General features: G+C 43.3%; 1 protein-coding gene across 2 annotated transcripts in view; it reads left to right on the top strand.

The window, feature by feature from the left end:
- The window catches only part of MFGE8 (milk fat globule EGF and factor V/VIII domain containing), a 56,964-nt gene extending 36,771 nt beyond the window's left edge, over positions 1-20,193 (top strand). The window contains exons 4-10 of one of the 2 annotated variants that reach the window (XM_044279472.1): positions 722-835; positions 2,373-2,554; positions 6,132-6,287; positions 9,803-9,947; positions 12,331-12,515; positions 16,772-16,927; positions 19,380-20,193. In XM_044279472.1, the coding sequence (XP_044135407.1) occupies positions 722-835; positions 2,373-2,554; positions 6,132-6,287; positions 9,803-9,947; positions 12,331-12,515; positions 16,772-16,927; positions 19,380-19,523 (1,082 nt within the window). In that variant the 3' untranslated portion in view covers positions 19,524-20,193. Of the gene's footprint in view, positions 1-721; positions 836-2,372; positions 2,555-6,131; positions 6,288-9,802; positions 9,948-12,312; positions 12,516-16,771; positions 16,928-19,379 lie in introns of both variants that reach the window. The other variant, XM_044279471.1, reaches the window with a different exon arrangement.
- The last annotated feature ends 221 nt before the right edge of the window (positions 20,194-20,414 follow it).

Raw genomic sequence — 20,414 nt, 5'->3', positions numbered from 1 at the left:
TGCCTATTTTGTCTGAAATATTTCTCCAAGACTAAAGGAACATTTATGTGGGCTAATTATTGAATGATCAAGTGAATGGATGTTTCACTGACCGGTTGTTTGTGACTCTTGCCCTTCTTTACGTCCCGCCGGTCAGCTGACGGATGAGCCTGTGCTTGTTTGTCGGCTGCTCACATCTTCTATACGAACATAAAATGCTCTTTAAACAACTGGTGCGCTGCCAACAAATGCAGATTGAATGGTGAATGTTTTTTGGGATCATTCTTTTCACATTCACAATGATTGTTCCCTTGCAGGATGTATGGTCGATGGTGCAGGTTAAAGGGTCCTAATTGTGTCAGTAGATCACAGAGTGTCTTGCGGATTAACTAGTGGTTATGTCTTTTACTTTCTTTTCTAGGGACAGTGAGTAAGATTTGCATAATTTGCACTTAAAAACTGTAGCAATTGTTCCCCTGTCATTCTAAGTTTGCTTCAGCCTGTGTAATCAGGCCAGTGCAAATGAGCGCCGATGGATGATTATCATCAATCGGCACTCACACTGCCCTACAACCACCCTGTTTACACTGTCCGATCTGTGGACGGTAAATCTGCCCCAATGTCCTGTTAATCAGCAGTTTTGGCCTATGTATCGTCAGCCTAGGTCTGATGCATATGTTATGTCCTGTTGGAAAAGATAATTTTTATATTTTTTTTTTTATATTTTAATTCTCTGTCCTAGGTGAGAATCATTGTTCTTCATATCCTTGTAAAAATGGAGGCGTCTGCCAAAATCTTGTCAATGATTACAGCTGTAAATGCGTATCGCCATTTATTGGAAAAGGCTGCCAAATTCGTAAGTGATTTTATTAAATTTTTATTATTTTAATTCTTTTATTTCTTATCCACCAACTCAACCTCATGGTGGAAATGTTGTTATACGAGCGTTCTCTAATCTGTAACGTCGCTGTCAGCCCCTGCCTCATTAGTTCAGGGTCAAAGCCAAATATTCTACATTTTTCAAACCACCACCTGGATGTGAATACTTCTGTAATTACTTGTAATTAAAAATATATTATAGCTACTGAGTTATTCAATGAAGTCAATCTGTATAGCGCCACCTGCTGTTCGCCCCCTTTTTTCTAATTTCTCCGTCCTGCTCACTGAGGTGGAACCACATGCTCGCTTCCATCCTTCAACTGCCACCAGCTGCAGCAGAAAGGGCACAACCCTGAGAAAGGACTTGTCCCCTAAGCTGACAACACAATTATTAGAGCAATGGATTGGATATCTCTGGATCCATTTGAGGTACAGGGCTGGTTCTTTGTTTAGAAAGAGGTTGTCATGTCCTATATTATGTATGATTTTCATTTTTTACCTTATTCATCGGATAACGCCATTAAGTCAGTGGGATCAGTGTTACTTGACACACGAGTCTGTCATATGGGGTGCCATTAGACACTTTATAATGGTAGTGCTGGGAACGTAGCAGAGAAGAATTGGAAGCCTCAGGGTCACCTTGGTATAAAATGCAATAAAGTTCAACTTTGTCTTGAAAGACGTGAAACTACAACTTCCAGCATCCCTGCAGTATACAGCAGGTGGAGATCCGCAGGTTTCAGACTACAGAGAGAAATAAAATGTACAAAAATACTTTACTTGCTGGGAAAATTGCTGAACAATTTTATACATTGCTGATTTATATGCATGATATGACAGGGGTTTGCAGTTTTACTCCGTGTCATGCAGCTTTGTGATATACTTTGTTTCTGTAGGGGCTGAAGAATAATACTTTGCACAGCTAAGAGACTGTTACATCCAGTCTAGACAATACTGCGCTCCGTGCATCAGCAAAGTAAATCTCCTTCATTGTAGCAAAAGTGTCATGGAGTTCAAGCTGTTCAGAAGGTTGTGTAGACTGGATACCGTAACAGATTGTCACCTGGAATGAGTGTTAGGTCTGTAAAGGCTGTATTAGACACCCGGCAATCGCCTGCTCGCTAGCGGTGGAGACCGTTGCTCTTACATGCGATCTCCTCCGCAGTATGGGGAGGAGCGATCACTAATGCCAACGCTCGTCATCATGCTGTACGGTGGTTTGCCGGATCGTTATTAGAAATCGCAATCTTCAAATTCTGATCTTTCACATTGCTGAAAGATCTGGATTGCCTGACAAACCGGCTCGTTCATAGGGCACTCGTCGGCAGTTTTATACTGCAAGATGATGGCTAACGAGCGTTCATACGAGCGGATGTTGATGTTCTATCCTCTGGATCCTAGACAACCCCTTCATAAAGTCTTTTAAAAAATACACTGGAAATCTATTTAATGAGTGCTTGTGTCGTGTGTTATATAATACGGTCTGTCATTTTGCTCTAATCCTATACGTCTAGGTTGTGCAAACCCTCTAGGAATGGAAGGTGGCGCCATATCCGATGCCCAGATTACCTCTTCCTCCCTATACCACGGTTTTCTTGGCCTACAGCGCTGGGGCCCTAACCTTGCCCGGTTGAACAATAAAGGACTAGTTAATGCATGGACTGCAAGTAGCTATGACAAGCACCCCTGGATCCAGGTATCTGCTGATCATCTCTGTATTTCTTTAAATGGTTGTAAAATGCAAATCTTGTATAATCCTTGTTTTGCTTCAGTGTGTGCACATGCACATGAGTAAAGACTACACAGAAATACAGTGCTTCTCACATTGCAGAGACGGGACCAGGGATGCAAAGCCGTTCTACTGGAAGATCCCACTCGCTGCACCAAACATATATGCAAAGCCAGGATAGCCACAGTAACCTAAAAAGATGAAGGGACTCTTTTAGTCCAAGCAGACATTGGCATAGCTGTGGCTTACTTCCTTTTAAGAGTTCTGCAGTATAACATTGCATAGAATTAAAGGGGTTGTCCTGCCTTTAGTGATGTCCTATCCTTCGCCATTACTAACTGATCAACAGCCGTTCAGTGTGCCGGAGCTAGAATGTGGAGGAAGATCGCTATTCCGGTATTGCTGCCATTGCCTTCAATGGGAGCAGTGCTGTAGTAGAGCGGTCCAGTCACTACGATGTTGACATGGATGTTTAGCATCGGCGACACAGCTGCACTGAACAGTTGATTGGCGGGGGCGCACGGTGTTAGACTGCTGCCCATCAGTTAGTGATGGCCTATGCTGAGGAGGATAGGCCATCACTTACTAAAGGATGAACAACCTCTTTAAAAAAACAAGCTTAGAGTAGGGTCGGGCGATATAAAAAATAATTAGACGATAACGATATTAAGAAATTTATCGTGATAACTATAGTTATCGCGATAAATACCAGTTTAAAAGAAAAAACACAAGGAGACGTTATTGGTGCAGCCACAAGGAGACGTTACACTGTATGGGGCCAGCCACAAGGAGACGTTACACTGTATGGGGCCAGCCACAAGGAGACGTTACACTGTATGGGGCCAGCCACAAGGAGACGTTACACTGTATGGGGCCAGCCACAAGGAGACGTTACACTGTATGGGGGCAGCCACAAGGAGACGTTACACTGTATGGGGGCAGCCACAAGGAGACGTTACACTGTATGGGGGCAGCCACAAGGAGACGTTACACTGTATGGGGGCAGCCACAAGGAGACGTTACACTGTATGGGGGCAGCCACAAGGAGACGTTACACTGTATGGGGGCAGCCACAAGGAGACGTTATACTGTATGGGGGCAGCCACAAGGAGACGTTATACTGTATGGGGGCAGCCACAAGGAGACGTTACACTGTATGGGGGCAGCCACAAGGAGACGTTACACTGTATGGGGGCAGCCACAAGGAGACGTTACACTGTATGGGAACAGCCACAAGGAGACGTTACACTGTATGGGGGCAGCCACAAGGAGATGTTACACTGTATGGGGGCAGCCACAAGGAGACGTTACACTGTATGGGGGCAGCCACAAGAAGACGTTATACTGTATGGGGCAGCCACAAGAAGACGTTATACTGTATGGGGCAGCCACAAGAAGACGTTATACTGTATGGGGCAGCCACAAGGAGATGTTACACTGTATGGGGGCAGCCACAAGGAGACGTTACACTGTATGGGGGCCACAAGAAGACGTTATACTGTGTGGGGCAGCCACAAGGAGACGTTACACTGTATGGGGGAAGCCACAAGGAGACGTTACACTGTATGGGAACAGCCACAAGGAGACGTTATACTGTATGGGGGCAGCCACAAGGAGATGTTACACTGTATGGGGGCAGCCACAATGAGATGTTGCACTGTATGGGGGCAGACACAAAGAGATGTTATACTGTATGGGGGCAGCCACAAGGAGATGTTACACTGTATGGGGGCAGCCACAAGGAGATGTTGCACTGTATGGGGGCAGCCACAAGGAGATGTTGCACTGTATGGGGGCAGCCACAAGGAGATGTTGCACTGTATGGGGGCAGCCACAAGGAGATGTTGCACTGTATGGGGGCAGCCACAAGGAGATGTTGCACTGTATGGGGGCAGCCACAAGGAGATGTTGCACTGTATGGGGGCAGCCACAAGGAGATGTTATACTGTATGGGGGCAGCCACAAGGAGATATTCTACTGTATGGGGTGTGGGGGATTAGCTCTTTTCCGGTGGTTGCAAACACACACTTCTTCACAGACACCAGGATTTAGGGGCCAAACTGTGCTTTATTGTGGCACACGGCATGAAGAAAAAACACACAAAGCCAAAATAAAATACCTTGCCCGTCAGGGCCCTATCTAAACACCTAGGTTTCCCTGACTCACCTAAAGCGTAACACAATTCACACCCGTGATGAGATGCGGCTTTCCCAGCACCTTTCTCCAGCAGCCTCCAAGCTGCTCCCACACCAGGGTCTCTTGGGGAATAGTGGTCTCACAGCCCTCCCGGCTCAGACCGCACAGAGCCACTGCAGCCTTCTGTGTGCAAGTCCCCCCCCCCTCTCACTCTGAGGATTCCTTTATCCCCAGGTGATTACTGCACCTGGTCTTTCTTCAGACCTGGTGATTCTGGGGAAGACACAGCAAATCCTGCCATGTATCTCCCCTAACAACCATGAGGCATGTCACTGCCTCACAGGGGCTTATACTAGTGGGACTCATGACCTGTATATTCCTATTGGGTCTAGTACATCCCCATCTATGTACAGTGTATACAGGGGTGGCCGGGTGCTGTACACTGTATAGGGGGAGGGGTCGGGCGTTCATGTGTATATGGGGAGCAATAAATGGTAAAGTGGTATATTTTTGTTTTGGGTGCTATTTCTCAACGCTAGAGCTGGCACAGCCATATGCAGGGGCTACTGCAAAAACCAATGAGCCTGCCAATAGATGGTAAGGAGACATGTTTATTCATTACCCTAGTCCGCATGTGTTTTCCCCCCGCTGTGGACAATGGTTCAGGCCTGGCTCGCAGCTGGCCTGTGAGGATGCCGTTGTCTTTTCTCCTCTCTCATTGGCTGCTAAAGTTTGGGCCTTCAGGGTGGCTGTAGCGTGGCTTATGAGTGCCAATTCTTGGGTCCAGGTAAAGTAGGAACGAGGAGGGGACTGTTGCAGTGAGTACAGGCAGGCAATGTGCACAGGCGGCCGGACGCAGCCTTTTTTTTTTCTTTATTTCTTTTTCTTATTTTCTTTTCTTTTTCCTTTTTTTTTCTTCTTTTTTTACTTTTGTTTTTATTTTCTCTTTTTTCTTCTTTTTTTCGACACTTGCCAAGAGAATTTCTGTGAAAAATAATCACAAATTTGAGCACACAGTGATGAAAAGGTTTGCCAATCCTTCTTTAAGGACTTTAAGAAATCTTTCTGTCCAAGAACAACTATGCTGGCCGATAGACTTATTTCATATACTACATCTCCATTACATCCCAAAGAAAATGCCTCCACCCTTAACTGAGCTATACCGCCAAATGTCCCGGTGTTTATATAGGCGTGCTGCCACTTGAACACCACTCCTCAAAACGCCTTAACCTAACATGGGTCATTGTGCTCTGTCATGCTGTTGTACATCAGTATACCTTTTTATGTTACTGTATATAAAATTGTAGCCAGCTATGCTTTTCACGAGGGGTGCTATATAAGACATAGGCTCCCATATAATGTATACACATGCCCTACTTACACATGTTGTATTACCATCCTTCTACAGGTTAACCTGTTAAGACAGCTGAGGGTATCTGGGATCATCACTCAAGGTGCCAGTCGCGTGGGTAAGGCAGAGTACCTCAAGGAATTTAAGGTGGCATACAGTGTGGATGGACATGACTTCACCTTTTACAAAGCTGAAGGACAGAACAAAGACAAGGTGGGCGCTGTGAATATTGTTGCTTTCTATCAGATGCTTGCAGTTTCTAGCTTTCCCTTGAAAATGTCTTTTTTTTTTTTTTCTGTTGCCTTAGGCCTCTTGCCCACGACGGTTGTTTTTTGCGTCCGCAAAAAGTGTGTCCGCCTAAAAAAAGGATGCGCCATCCGTTTTTTTTTTGAGGATCCGTTTTTTTCCACAGATCCCTTGTAATAAATGCCTATCCTTTTCCGCAAATGTGAAAAAAAGTAGGACATGCACTATTTTTTTTGCTGAAGGGAAACGGACGCGGAACACAAACGGATGAACTATCAGCATTTTTTTTGCTGACCCATTGAAATTAATGGTTCCCCATCCTATCCGCAAAAAAAACGGAACGGAGGCCGAGAAAAACAACTGTCGTGTGCATGAGGCCTTATGTGAATACATAGTAGGATTTGCTGAATCGGATTAAAGTCTGCAGCATAAAACTGCAAATTCAAGTAATACATGGAGTGCAGAATTATTACGCAAATGAGTATTTTGACCACATCATTCTCTTTATGCATGTTGTCTTACTCCAAGCTGTATAGGCTCGAAAGCCTACTACCAATTAAGCATATTAGGTGATGTGCATCTCTGTAATGAGAAGGGGTGTGGTCTAATGACATCAACACCCTATATCAGGTGTGCATAATTATTAGGCAACTTCCTTTCCTTTGGCAAAATGGGTCAAAAGAAGGACTTGACAGGCTCAGAAAAGTCAAAAATAGTGAGATATCTTGCAGAGGGATGCAGCACTCTTAAAATTGCAAAGCTTCTGAAGCGTGATCATCGAACAATCAAGCGTTTCATTCAAAATAGTCAACAGGGTCGCAAGAAGCGTGTGGAAAAACCAGGGCGCAAAATAACTGCCCATGAACTGAGAAAAGTCAAGCGTGCAGCTGCCAAGATGCCACTTGCCACCAGTTTGGCCATATTTCAGAGCTGCAACATCACTGGAGTTCCCAAAAGCACAATGTGTGCAATACTCAGAGACATGGCCAAGGTAAGAAAGGCTGAAAGACGACCACCACTGAACAAGACACACAAGCTGAAACGTCAAGACTGGGCCAAGAAATATCTCAAGACTGATTTTTCAAAGGTTTTATGGACTGATGAAATGAGAGTGAGTCTTGATGGGCCAGATGGATGGGCCCGTGGCTCGATCGGTAAAGGGCAAAGAGCTCCATTACGACTCAGACGCCAGCAAGGTGGAGGTGGAGTACTGGTTTGGGCTGGTATCATCAAAGATGAGCTTGTGGGGCCTTTTCGGGTTGAGGATGGAGTCAAGCTCAACTCCCAGTCCTACTGCCAGTTTCTGGAAGACACCTTCTTCAAGCAGTGGTACAGGAAGAAGTCTGCATCCTTCAAGAAAAACATGATTTTCATGCAGGACAATGCTCCATCACACGCGTCCAAGTACTCCACAGCGTGGCTGGCAAGAAAGGGTATAAAAGAAGAAAATCTAATGACATGGCCTCCTTGTTCACCTGATCTGAACCCCATTGAGAACCTGTGGTCCATCATCAAATGTGAGATTTACAAGGAGGGAAAACAGTACACCTCTCTGAACAGTGTCTGGGAGGCTGTGGTTGCTGCTGCACGCAATATTGATGGTGAACAGATCAAGACACTGACAGAATCCATGGATGGCAGGCTTTTGAGTGTCCTTGCAAAGAAAGGTGGCTATATTGGTCACTGATTTGTTTTTGTTTTGTTTTTGAATGTCAGAAATGTATATTTGTGAATGTTGAGATGTTATATTGGTTTCACTGGTAAAAATAAATAATTGAAATGGGTATATATTTGTTTTTTGTTAAGTTGCCTAATAATTATGCACAGTAATAGTCACCTGCACACACAGATATCCCCCTAAAATAGCTAAAACTAAAAACAAACTAAAAACTACTTCCAAAAATATTCAGCTTTGATATTAATGAGTTTTTTGGGTTCATTGAGAACATGGTTGTTCAATAATAAAATGAATCCTCAAAAATACAACTTGCCTAATAATTCTGCACTCCCTGTAGAAGTTTTATCTTCTGTGAGTGAAAGGGGGTCACCAGAGGTCGCAATAAGTCCTGTACAAGCGTCATAGACTCCTGTACAGGCAATGTTATGCTTTATAGAAAGTCTCATGTGTGTTTCTACGCATGAGATTTTCTTTTGGTTTGGTCCAGAGCGCTGTATCATCGCAGCATATATAGTCTGTTCAGCCCCTGTCGGCCACACCATTAGTTCCTACCGTGGTGGCAGGAACTGAACAGACCTCACATGGTGTGCCGCGGAGCCCTGCACTGGTGCTTGCTGTAACGGCATGGACCGGAGATTACTCTGATGCCGGCCGCTTAGCTCCCTGGATGCTGCGGGCAATAGTTACTGCAGTTTCTATGCAGTTAGGTGGAGATGGCTCCCTGTCAACTCAAGTCACTATTAAATGATGCAGCCAGGGGCCCAACATAACTGTATGTCTATTAAATAGCCTAATAGTTGGTACTGTGATAAGCTATAATGCATTGGCATGCAAAGTGTTCCAGCATTATAAATATAAAAGCCATGTCCCTAGTGGTAATAATGAAAGTTTAAAAACAGTTAAAGTTAATGGTTTAAAAAATATAAAAAAAAGTTACCATCACTATTAGCCAGAACCCATATAATAAAGATATTATTTTAATTTGTCCCCAAGAACAACCGAAGAAATTTCAAAAATATAGATGTTAGAGATTTTCCAGGTGTTTAATGAGCTTATAAGCACTGCCATCTATTGTATAGAGCAGTGGTGGCGAACCTATGGCACGGGTGCCAGAGGCGGCACTCAGAGCCCTCTCTGGGGGCACCTGTGCCCTGGAAAAAGTCTATGGTGTACCAATATGCCTTAGACTTTTCCTGCCATTCATCAGCATAGGGCGCACTATGGACAGCACAGGCAGCACACTGAATGTAGGCAGGCTATTATAGCTAAATGATAAAGTATGTGGAAGATAGACTGGACTGCAGCATTCCGGTTAAATAGCCATGTTGGCACTTCGTGATAAATAAGTGGGTTTTGGGTTACAGTTTGGGCACTCGGTCTATAAAAGGTTCGCCATCACTGGTATAGAGGCTGTGCTTGGTATTGCAGGCCAGGCCTTTTCACTTGAATTGGACTTATAAACATGACATCGCTGTCCTAGGAAGAGGCTGCAACGCTCACTACTGTCTCTTCGTACAGCTGATTGGCTGAATTTTGAGTGCACAAAACAATGGCAGAAATGTAAAATATACCTAAATCACTGTAAAACAAGTTTTAATAAAATGTTAATATGTACTCCAAAATGGTGCCACTAAAAGTACAATTCACCCAAAAAAAAAAAAAAAAAAAAACAACACTCTTGGATGTGTCTAAAATTATTGCCAGAAACAAAAAGCCACCAAGCGTCTTGTTCTCATTGGGTGGAAATACTCTGAAACCTGACTTGGAATCTTCGCTAACGCCATACTTTGTGTTATCCCTTCAGATTTTCCATGGAAACCTTGACAATGATGGCAGAAAGGCCAATATATTCAGTCCCCCAATCACAGCACAGTACGTCCGGGTCTACCCCGTGACCTGTCACAGAGCCTGCACCCTGCGTTTTGAACTTTTTGGCTGCGAAATGAGTGGTAATTTTGTTTATTTTTTTGTTTAGTTGACCTTTTTTCATGTTTTCTGCTTCTCTAACCTTCTGTCACCGTGGCTGATAACTGGTTTTGATAATAACTGAGCACATGTACAGATATTGAAGAAAACTGCACATTTAAACATTTTCTATAACTTTGTTTTTAAATCTACATAGAACACTGAATCTATACATGTATTTTTATTTCTTTATATAAGAGCACATGTCGCCTTTCCTGACTGCTTGCATTTTGCCATATAATAACTCTGGAGCATCTATTCTTATGATGTGTCATCCCTTACTTATTCCTGCTAGAAGTTCTGACTTTGCAGTGATGGTCGAGATGGACAGTTTGACACTATCTAATCAGTGCTGTTAGTGGCAGACTGCAGCACCCATAAACTGGTAGCAACCATCTGGACCTTCACTGCAAACTACTAGTAATTCATTTATAACTTCTAGTAGGAATAATGATGGAATGGCACAGCATAGTCATAAGAATAGATGCTCCAGAATTGTTATTACATGGGACATGCAAGTAATTACTAAAAAAAATCAGGAGAGGTGACAGGTCCTATTTAAAGGGATTTTCCCATCTCAGACAATGGGGGCATAACGCTAGGCTATGCCCCCATTGTCTGATAGGTGCAGGTCCCACCTCTGGGACCTGCACATATCTCGTAAACTCAGCCGGTAAAGTGAAGGAGGGCGCACCAAGTATGTGCAGCCGCCCTCCATTCTTTTCTATGGGGCTGCCGAAATTAGCCATCAGCCCCATAGAAGTGAATGCAAGCCGTGGTGCGAGTCCCACCTCTTGCTGACCGCACGGTGTGATAAACCGCTGGCTGACATAGCTAATATTTTATAATGCCATGATGTATTAGTATTATTATTTCAATCCTTCAGTTTTTTATGTAGATTTGGATTGTTAGAAATGTTGTAGAGAGTGCTAAAAACCTTTTGCTTGCTTAATATGTCTGTGTGACCATATGTAAACAGATGTCAGATCATCCAGAATAACTGCTGATATGATAGAGGGGCCCCCTGGATAGGACCCCCTTCTATAAGCCAGAAAGGAGAGACCCTCCTATGTATGTAAGACTAAATGCAGGAGCGGCTGATCACTGGGGGTTAGAAGATCTGGACCCATGGTGATCAACTGAAGTCCATACAAAGTGTCATCTTCATAGAGCCCCTTTTAAAGTAGTAATACATGTACGTCTAGAATCCTCTTTACGTTTCCTTTTCTTCAGTGTCTTCTCTAGAACAGAGCATCAGCCATGAGTGCGTTATCTTCTAGTTGTTTCTATCAGTGTCTCCGCCTAATGGCATATAGTGGCACTGCACCGCAGGGAGTTTCAGCCATAAACAAGCTCCTAGAAGCCGATGAGTCATCTCAGTGTTATGTTGTTACGGGGAAACGTATTGAGAAATCGCACTGCTATTTCTAGCCTATGGTTTGGTGATTCAGAGGGTGGAGATTTGGTCCTGTTCTTGGATGGAAGCTGTGTTCACGTAGGAGCCTCTTATGCCTCATTCACACAGTCAGTGTTCGGTCAGTGATTTCCATCAGTGACTGTGAGCCAAAACCAGGGGCGGCTCTAAACCCAGAACAGGAGCAGATCTTTCCCTTATGTCTGCGGAGGCTCCAAGTCCAACCCTGGTTTTGGCTCCCAATCACTTATGGAAATCACTGACGTGTGAATGAGGCTTTAGAGTAATGTACTACATTATTTGTATGCAGATGAGCTCTCCTCCTCTTCCCCCCCAAGATATGTACCATGGGAGATGTCTGAAGGCAGCTCGTCTTTGCCACCACCACATAGCTGTCATCTCGTGTCTGTGGCCAGGGAGGCTCTCATACTCTTGTAGATTGAAGTACAGAGCTCGCCAGCTGGGTGATGGGTTCTTGCCTTCTTTGGTGATTGCCATATGTGACATGGCGGCGACCACACAGACAGAAATCCCACTCACCTGGGGTCATCACCATTTGATGAGGACCAGATGGCTGCCAGTTCCGGGGCTGTGCATGATGATGCCGTGTAGGACCCATTTATTACTTGCCATCCGTGGGACCCATGAAGAAATGGCTAATGTCCCATCTCAGGATCCTGGAATCCTGGTCATTTTAGGGTGTTTATGTTCCCGCTAGCTATACATAACTCTGAGTGTACTATATATGTTTCACCGTTTGTGTCGGTCTTTTGCCGCAGTCTTTCCATAAGACATGACGCAGACTCGACATGACGCCAACATGTGACTACAAACCACGGGTCGCAATGCTGTTGCTTCAGACATCACGCTTGCACTGAGCTTGTAATTCTGAGCACCCCTCTTTTCCCACCCTTTTATAAACCGTTGTGTTACAGTGTATTTCAACATGGTAGGTTGCTCAGACCCACTCGGATTGAAATCCCATCTGATTTCTGATAAGCAAATAACAGCATCCAGTGTCTTCAAGACTTGGGGGATTGATGCGTTTACCTGGCACCCACACTATGCCCGCCTGGACAAGATTGGGAAAACCAATGCCTGGACTGCTGCCGAGAATAATCAGTCAGAATGGCTCCAGGTATGTGCTCCTCATGCTGGTTATGTGATTACTTCTAGTATTTTGTCTCTGTAATATGTAATTCTTCAATAAGTTATCGTCTGTATAAGACCCCATTCACATGACTGTATTTATGGTCTGCATTTTTTGCGGATCGGATATGGACCCATTCATTTCAATGCGGCCGCCAGAAAGCACACCGTGAACCAGGGCACTGCAGCTGGCCCCATTCAGTTACATGGACATGTGCTGCCATTCCACTACACATTGTGACCCCTTCGTACACAGAATTAGTGGGACCCAAAGGTCAGACCTCCATTAATTATTAAGTGATGGAATATCCTAGTGAAATTCATTCGCTTTCCTTCGGTTCGCCTTCCATTTTCTCTAGAAGTGGCATATACCGTACAGCCACACTGGCTGAATTGCAGAGTACTACTTGGAAATCGTAAAGTTTAGGTTCAGATATTACACAACCAAGACACCTCTTCCAGTTCTACCATTGGGAGTAGAGATGAGCGAATTTCATATTTTGAAATTCGTTCACACTTCGTTCGGTGCTAAAAGGTGAATTGCGTTATGGATTCCGTTACCACGGACCATAACGCATTTCTATGATGGAATGTATATTCATTCCGTCATAATAGTAGTCTATGCCTCTAAAGGCGTTCCGTTATGCATGCCGTCATAGAATTGCGTTATGGTCCGTGGTAACGGAATCCATAACGCAATTCACCTTTTAGCACCAAACGAAGTGTGAACGAATTTCATAAGCGGAAATTCGCTCGCTGTAGAGCGGCTGTTTCTTACTATGTCCATGGGAACAGTCTGTACCTCTGGCCGTCCTGTCTAAACAGGATGCATATTGTCTAATCAGTCTATGTATTACACATTACATACGTTAGAGCAGCTGTCAGCACCAGGCAGTTTACACTGACACTGTCTGCTGCAGACAGTGGTTACATCACGCCAGCTGTAAGCTGTTGTCGCTCTCTGCAGCCCTGTGAAGCTTCATGTGTTCACCCCATACATGAGCGTTCCAGTCCAATGGAAGAGGAAAGTTTGTTATTTTAGTTTAAGAACATCAAGAGAGCCGATTATTGCTGAGAAGTCAGGCACCGCCACCAGCGTGACCATAAATAATGGCGTTTATATGGGGGGTGGACGTAACTGAAGTCGGTGAGAAATAAAAGTGATGATGGAGCGAGCCTTTGATATCCTTTCCGTGGCTGACGGCGGTCTTGGGTAAATAAGTGAGCACTCTGATGTTCCAAGTGCTGTTTCAGCTTGAAAACAGATGTTATCTCTGCCATTCGGATGGTTGTCATACAGTCTGGGGCCTTGCTTTTTTTCTTGGCTTTCTGGAATAACTGGATCTCTCCATGCTCTTTTTATGAGACTCCATATTTTTTTTTTCTAACCTGATAGTTATTGCCATTTTGCGTTTTCTGTGATTTTATTAAGAGCGAGAGAGAGAGAGAGAGTCTGCAATGTTGAATAGGGTGGGTCTGCCACCCATCTCCACATAAAAGGGTTTTCTGAGACTTAAATACTAATGGATAGGTAATCGGTATCTGATCAGTGGGGTCTGACACCCAGGACCCCTGGCGATCAGCTGTTTGAGAAGGCACAGGTGCTCCTGTGAGTACCGCTGCCTTCTTGATGCTCACCAAGCACATTGTATGTATAGCGGCTGAGCTTGGTATTGCAGCTCAGCCCCATTCACTTTTATGGGGCTGAGCTTCGCCTAGGCCACTTGACACACGGATGTGTCGTTGCTGACCTAGGGAAAGCAACAAGAAGGCTGCAGAGCTACCGCTATCTTGTCAAATCTGCTGATCAGCAGGGTTCCCCAAAAATACCAAATTTACCCAAATTTCAATTTCTCTGCTTTTTAAAACAGATAGTGATACATCATATAATGGTTATTACTTTACTTTACATTTCCCATATGTCTACTTCATGTTTGGATCATTTTGGGAATGATATTTTATTTTTTGGGGAAGCTAGAAGGCTTAGAAGTTTAGAAGCAAATCTTGAAATTTTTCAGAAAATTTCCAAAACCCACTTTTTAAGGACCATTTTAGAAACTACACCCCTCAAGGTATTTAAAGACTGATTTTACAAACGTTAACCCTTTTAGGTGTTCCACAAGAATTAATGGAAAATGGAGATGAAATTTCAGAATTTCACTTTTTTGGCAGATTTTCCATTTTAATTTTTTTTTTTTTCCTGCTAACAAAGCAAGGGTTAACAGCCAAACCAAACTCAATATTTATTGCCCTAATTCTGTAGTTTACAGAAACACCCCATATGTGGATGTAAACTGCTGTATGGCCACACGGCAGGACACAAAAGGAAAGGAACGCCATATGGTTTTTGGAAGGCAGATTTCACTGGGATCATTTTTAACTTGCCAGTTTTTTTTTTTTTTTTTTTAAACCATGTCCCATTTGAAACCACCCTGATGCAGCCCTAGAGTAGAAACTCCAAAAAAGTGACCCCATTTGTAGAAACTACATCCCTCAAGGTATTCAAAACTGATTTTACAAACTATGTTAACCTTTTAGGTGTTCCATAAGAAGTAATTGAAAATGGATATGAAATTTCAGAATTTAAAATTATTTTTTTGGGCAGCTTTTCTATTTTAATCTTTTTTTTTTCCCGCTAACAAAGCCAGGATTAACAGCCAAACTAAACTTAATATTTATTGCCATGATTCTGTATTTTACAGAAACGCCCCATATGTGGTTGTAAACTGCTGTACAGGCACACTGCAGGGCGCAGAAGGAAAGGAACACCATATGGTTTTTGGAGGGCAGATTTAATTGGGATAATTTTAACTTGCCATGTCACATTTGCAGACCCCCCTGATGCACCCCAAGAGTAGAAACGCCAAAAAAGTTACCCTATTTTGGAAACTATGGGATAAGGTGGCAGTTTTGTTGGTACTATTTTAGGGTACAGATGATTTTTGGTTGCTCTGTATTACACTTTTTGTGAGGCAAAGTAACAAAAAAATAGCTGTTTTTGCACAATTTTTTGTTATTTACAACATTCATCTGACAGGTTAGATCATGAGCTATTTTTATAGAGCAGGTTGTTACGGACGCGACAATAACAAATATGACAACTTTTTTTTGTTGTTTTCAGTTTTACATAATAAAGCATTTTTGAAAAAATTTATTTTTTTAGTGTTTCCATATTCTGAGAGCCATAGTTTTTTTTATTTTTTGGGCAATTGTCTTAGGGGCTCATTTTTTGTTGGATGAGGTGACTGTTAGATTGTTACTATTTTGGGGGCATACACCTTTTTGATCGCTTGGTGTTGCACTTTTAGTGATGTGAGGTGACAAAAATGGCTTTTTTTGACACTATTTAAAAAAAAAAAATGTTATGGTGTCTATCGGACGGGGTGGATCACGTGCTATATTTATAGAGCCGGTCGTTACGGACGCGGCGATACCTAATGTGTGTTTTTTCTTATTTTTTCCTTTTTTTACTTGAAACTTTTTATTTATTTATTTTAAAACACTTTTTTTAATTTTTTTACTTGAAACTTTTTATTTCTGTCCCACTTCACTTCAACTTCAACTTTCGTGGGTCTGATCCCCTATGCAATGCATTCCAATACATCTATATTGTAATGCATTGCCTGTTTGTGTATTACACAGAGTAATACACTACCAGATTGCCTAGGAGACGCAGCCTGAGGCTGGATCTCCTGGGCACCCGTAGAAGGCAGGTCCATCAGGCTGCCTTGTCACACATTGGGTCCCCGCCACAGCAGCGCGGGGAACCAATGCGCTCCTTCGCCCGCCGCAAACCACTTCTATGTCGCGGTCAGTGCTGACCGCGGCATAGAAGGGGGTAATCCGCCAGCATCGCTGTAAATGGCGATGTCGGCGGATACAGCAGGGGCTACCAGGGACAGCTCCTGCACCTGCCCGATCAGCCCTACGTGCACGGCGGAATAGATTCTGGCAGTGCATCCCCTGCCATACATGCACAGCGTTTTGCGTTAAGGGGTTAATGAACCGGTCAAAGAAATTATGTGGCGCTATACAGATGCATTTTATTGAATAACTCAGTGGCTATACAGAATTTATATTTACATGCAATCACAAAAGTGTTCAGAAAACTGTAGAATATTTTTCGTGAGACAACCCCTTTATCTTTGGAATGCCGCCTCTATTTTTGGATTATCAATCTCATGATAATGAGCACTTAATACGTATGTCTCCTGATCTCTCCCTCTGTTTGCTACCCATAACTAGATTGACCTTGGAGTTCCTAAGAAGATCACAGGAATTATCACACAGGGCGCAAAAGACTTTGGAAATATTCAGTATGTGGAAGCATATAAAATAGCCTACAGTGACAATGGCTCGACATGGATTGTATATCAGGACAGCAGGACCAAAACAGACAAGGTATTTTCTTCTTGCAGTCCCTTACGTTAACCCACTTTACATGCTGCTGTGGTGGAGATGTCTTTTATACAAGTTGCGAGTAATTACATAGTTAGATTAGCTGAGGTAGTCATCAGTATTGCCCTTATTTAAATGGAACCTGTCAACGGGATTTTGGGTATAGAGCTGAGGACATGGGTTGCTAGATGGCTGCTAGCACATCCGCAATACCCAGTCCGTATAGCTCTGTGTGCTTTTATTGTGTGAAAAAGAAAAAAAAAAAATATTTGAGACATATGCAAATGAACCTGAGATGAGTCCTGTATGTGAGATTAGTCAGGGACAGGACTCATCTCGGGTTAATTTGCATATGTATCAAATCTTTCTTTTTTTTTTTTTTTTTTTTTTTAACACAATAATAGCACACAGAGCTATGGGGACTGGGTATTGCGAATGTGCTAGTGGCCATCTAGCAGCCCATGTCCTCAGCTCTATACACAAAATCCCGGTGACAGGTTCCCTTTAAGGAAGGAAGGCAGCAAATGTTGTACATGCTGGTTACAGTGCATTTCTCTCTGAAATTCTGAGGAAAATGGTTGTTCCAGACATTGTTCAGAAGAACAGCGTACCTTGATTAAAAAGGTGATTTGGAGAGGGGAAAACATATATAAAGAAGCGCAGAAAATGATAGGCTGCTCAGCTAAAATGATCGCAAATGCTTTAAAATGGCAACAAAAACCTGAAAGATGTGGAAGAAAGCCAAAAACTACCATTCAAATGGATAGAAAAATAGCCAAAATGGCAAGGACACAGCCAACAATCAGCTCCAGGAAGATCGAAGAAGGTCTTAAGTTACCTGTGAGTACTGTTACAATTAGAAGACGCCTATGTGAAGCTAATCTATCTGCAAGAAGCCTCCGCAAAGTCCCACTGTTGAAAAAAAGACATGTGCTGAAGAGGTTACAATTTGCCAAAGAGCACATTGACTGGCCTAAAGACATTTTGTGGACTGATGAAAGTAAGATTGTCTCCGGCCACTAGACCCAAAAAAGAACAGTTTGTCAGATGACCCCCAAACACTGAATTCAAGCCACAGTACACTGAAGACAGTGAAGCATGGTGGTGCAAGCATCATGATATGGGGATGTTTCTCATACTACGGTGTTGGGCCTATTTATCACATACCAGGGATCATGGATCAATTTGAATACAACAGAATACTTGAAGAGGCCATGCTGCCTTATGCTGAAGAGGAAATGCCCTGGAAATCGGTGTCCAAGACACTGACCCCAAACACACCAGTAAATGTGCAACATCTTGGTTCCAGGCCAACAAGATTGACATTATGGAGTGGTCAGCCCAATCCCTGGATCTTATTCCAATAGAAAACTTGTGGGGTGACATCAAAAATGCAGTTTCTGAAGCAAAACCAAGAAGTAGAGAAGATCTGTGGAATGTAGCCCAATCATCCTGGGCTGGAATACCTGTTCACAGGTAACAGAAGTTGGTTGACTCCATGCAACACAGATGTACAGCAGTTCTCAGAAACAGCGGTTATACAACTAAATATTAGTTAAGTGATTCAAAGGAAAGCAAAATCTTCAAACATTTTTCAGTTTATATAGTGAATGTTTGAGTTTGTAAAGAAGAATACAAACACTGCTATTTTTTTAACAGTCTAATATTCACTTTTCTAAAAAACAAAAACAAATTTGATATATTTTTCTTCATGTTTTGATTTGGAATAGAATGTGTAGTGTTCCCAATGCATTTGTGTAAGGAAATAAAAGCTATTAGAAGGATTTTGAGCTTTATTCACTTTTTTAAATACACTGCTATTATTTTGAACACAACTGTACGTGGCTACATTTATACAATCTTGGAAAAGCACAACTCCTGTCCATGGGTTGTGTTTGGTATTGCAGCTGAGCTCCTTCAAAGTCAATGGGTCAGAGTTGCAGTACTGCACACATCCTGTGGACAGGGGGTGCTGTTTTTGGAAGAACCCCACCATTTTTTTCTAATACCTCTTTAAGCAGTTCTGTAATGCAGTAATGTCTTCACAAGCATGTGGGCGGACACATGGACTAGGCAAGTACCCAGAGTGGTTCTTAAAGGGGTTCTCTAAGTGATTTAAAATTGCCCCCAGCAACCTGCCCTAGAATGTGAACAGGACTGGATTCACCGACTTGCAGAGCTGCCTGGGGAGTGTGGGGGGCACACTACACAGGTAATGATGTGATCCTGCCTATGATAGGCCATCATGGATGAGCAGCCTGATAGGGAAGTTCACCAAGTACCCTCAACCCCTCCTAGTCAGCTCTGAAAGTGGAGCAATCCAGTCCTTCTCAAGCCCCTCTAGGACAGGTTGCTGGTGGCCATTTTAGGAGTACCTGAATGTTTCTGGTGTAATCTGTGACACCCTTTCATATAATAACACAAGTTCCTGATTTTATTGTTTGGCTTTTAACAGGTGTTTCTTGGGAACACTGACAACTACTCTCACAAAAGGAACCTCTTCAGTCCCCCCTTCTCAGCCCGCTACGTGCGTATTCTTCCCCAGTCCTGGCATGAGCGGATCACGCTGCGGACAGAGCTTCTCGGGTGCAACAACTGAACAAGAGAGGAGTTGATAACAGCAACGTTGTGCAGCAAGTTATCGTTCAGTCGCCATTTCCTCTGTAATTGTCAGTGCAGGGGGGGAAGCTCCCCGGACTATGGCCGGTTTGGAGCAGATGCCATATAACACAACACACGATCAGGCTGCTACTTTGGGACTTGTCACTACTTCATTAAATCCTAATTCTGAAATTAACCGCACCGACTAATTAGAGGGCAACCTAAGTGTGAGATATTTGTCAGCGCTGTAATAAGTGTTGTGTTTTGTGACCAGTTCAGTATTTTAAAGTGCACTGTTATGTACCACAATGCTGCTCCTCCAGCCCCTGGTGCAACAGCATTGGAAGTCTAATGTCCATGGTATTTCAGTATTTTACTTTTACTGTACCTTTTATGTTGCGAGTTAATACCCAGAATTTATGTTGGTTATTCTTATGTAATTTTACTGGATGTGACCTCTGTTACTATATAGAATTTGTAATTCTGAATAATTAGTCAGACAAACATTGGCTCCTGTAATCACCGACTGAATGGTTTGTAGACCAGTGTAAGGCCTCATGCACATGTATTAGGGTCCATTCACACGTCCATAGTGCATTGCGGATCTGCAAATTGTGGATCCAAAATGCACCCCCATAGAAATGCCTATTCTTGTCCGCAGTTGCGAACAAGAATAGGACATGTTCTATTTTTTTTCCGGAGCCACGGACCGGAAGATCGGCGGCGCGCTCCAGAAATGCGGATGCAGACAGCACACTGTGTGCTGTCCGCATCCATTCCGTCTCCATAGAGAATGAATGGGTCCGCACCCGTTCCGCAAGATGTGGACCCATTATTATTGACGTGTCAATGGAGCCTTACTTGTAGGGAAGAATAACTCGGCACATTT

This window comes from Bufo gargarizans, chromosome 2, assembly GCF_014858855.1.
Source record: "Bufo gargarizans isolate SCDJY-AF-19 chromosome 2, ASM1485885v1, whole genome shotgun sequence".
In the NCBI taxonomy this organism is placed as follows: domain Eukaryota; kingdom Metazoa; phylum Chordata; class Amphibia; order Anura; family Bufonidae; genus Bufo; species Bufo gargarizans.
The sequence above is the reverse complement of the archived record's forward strand: the minus strand, read 5'-3'. Positions and strand labels throughout refer to the sequence as shown.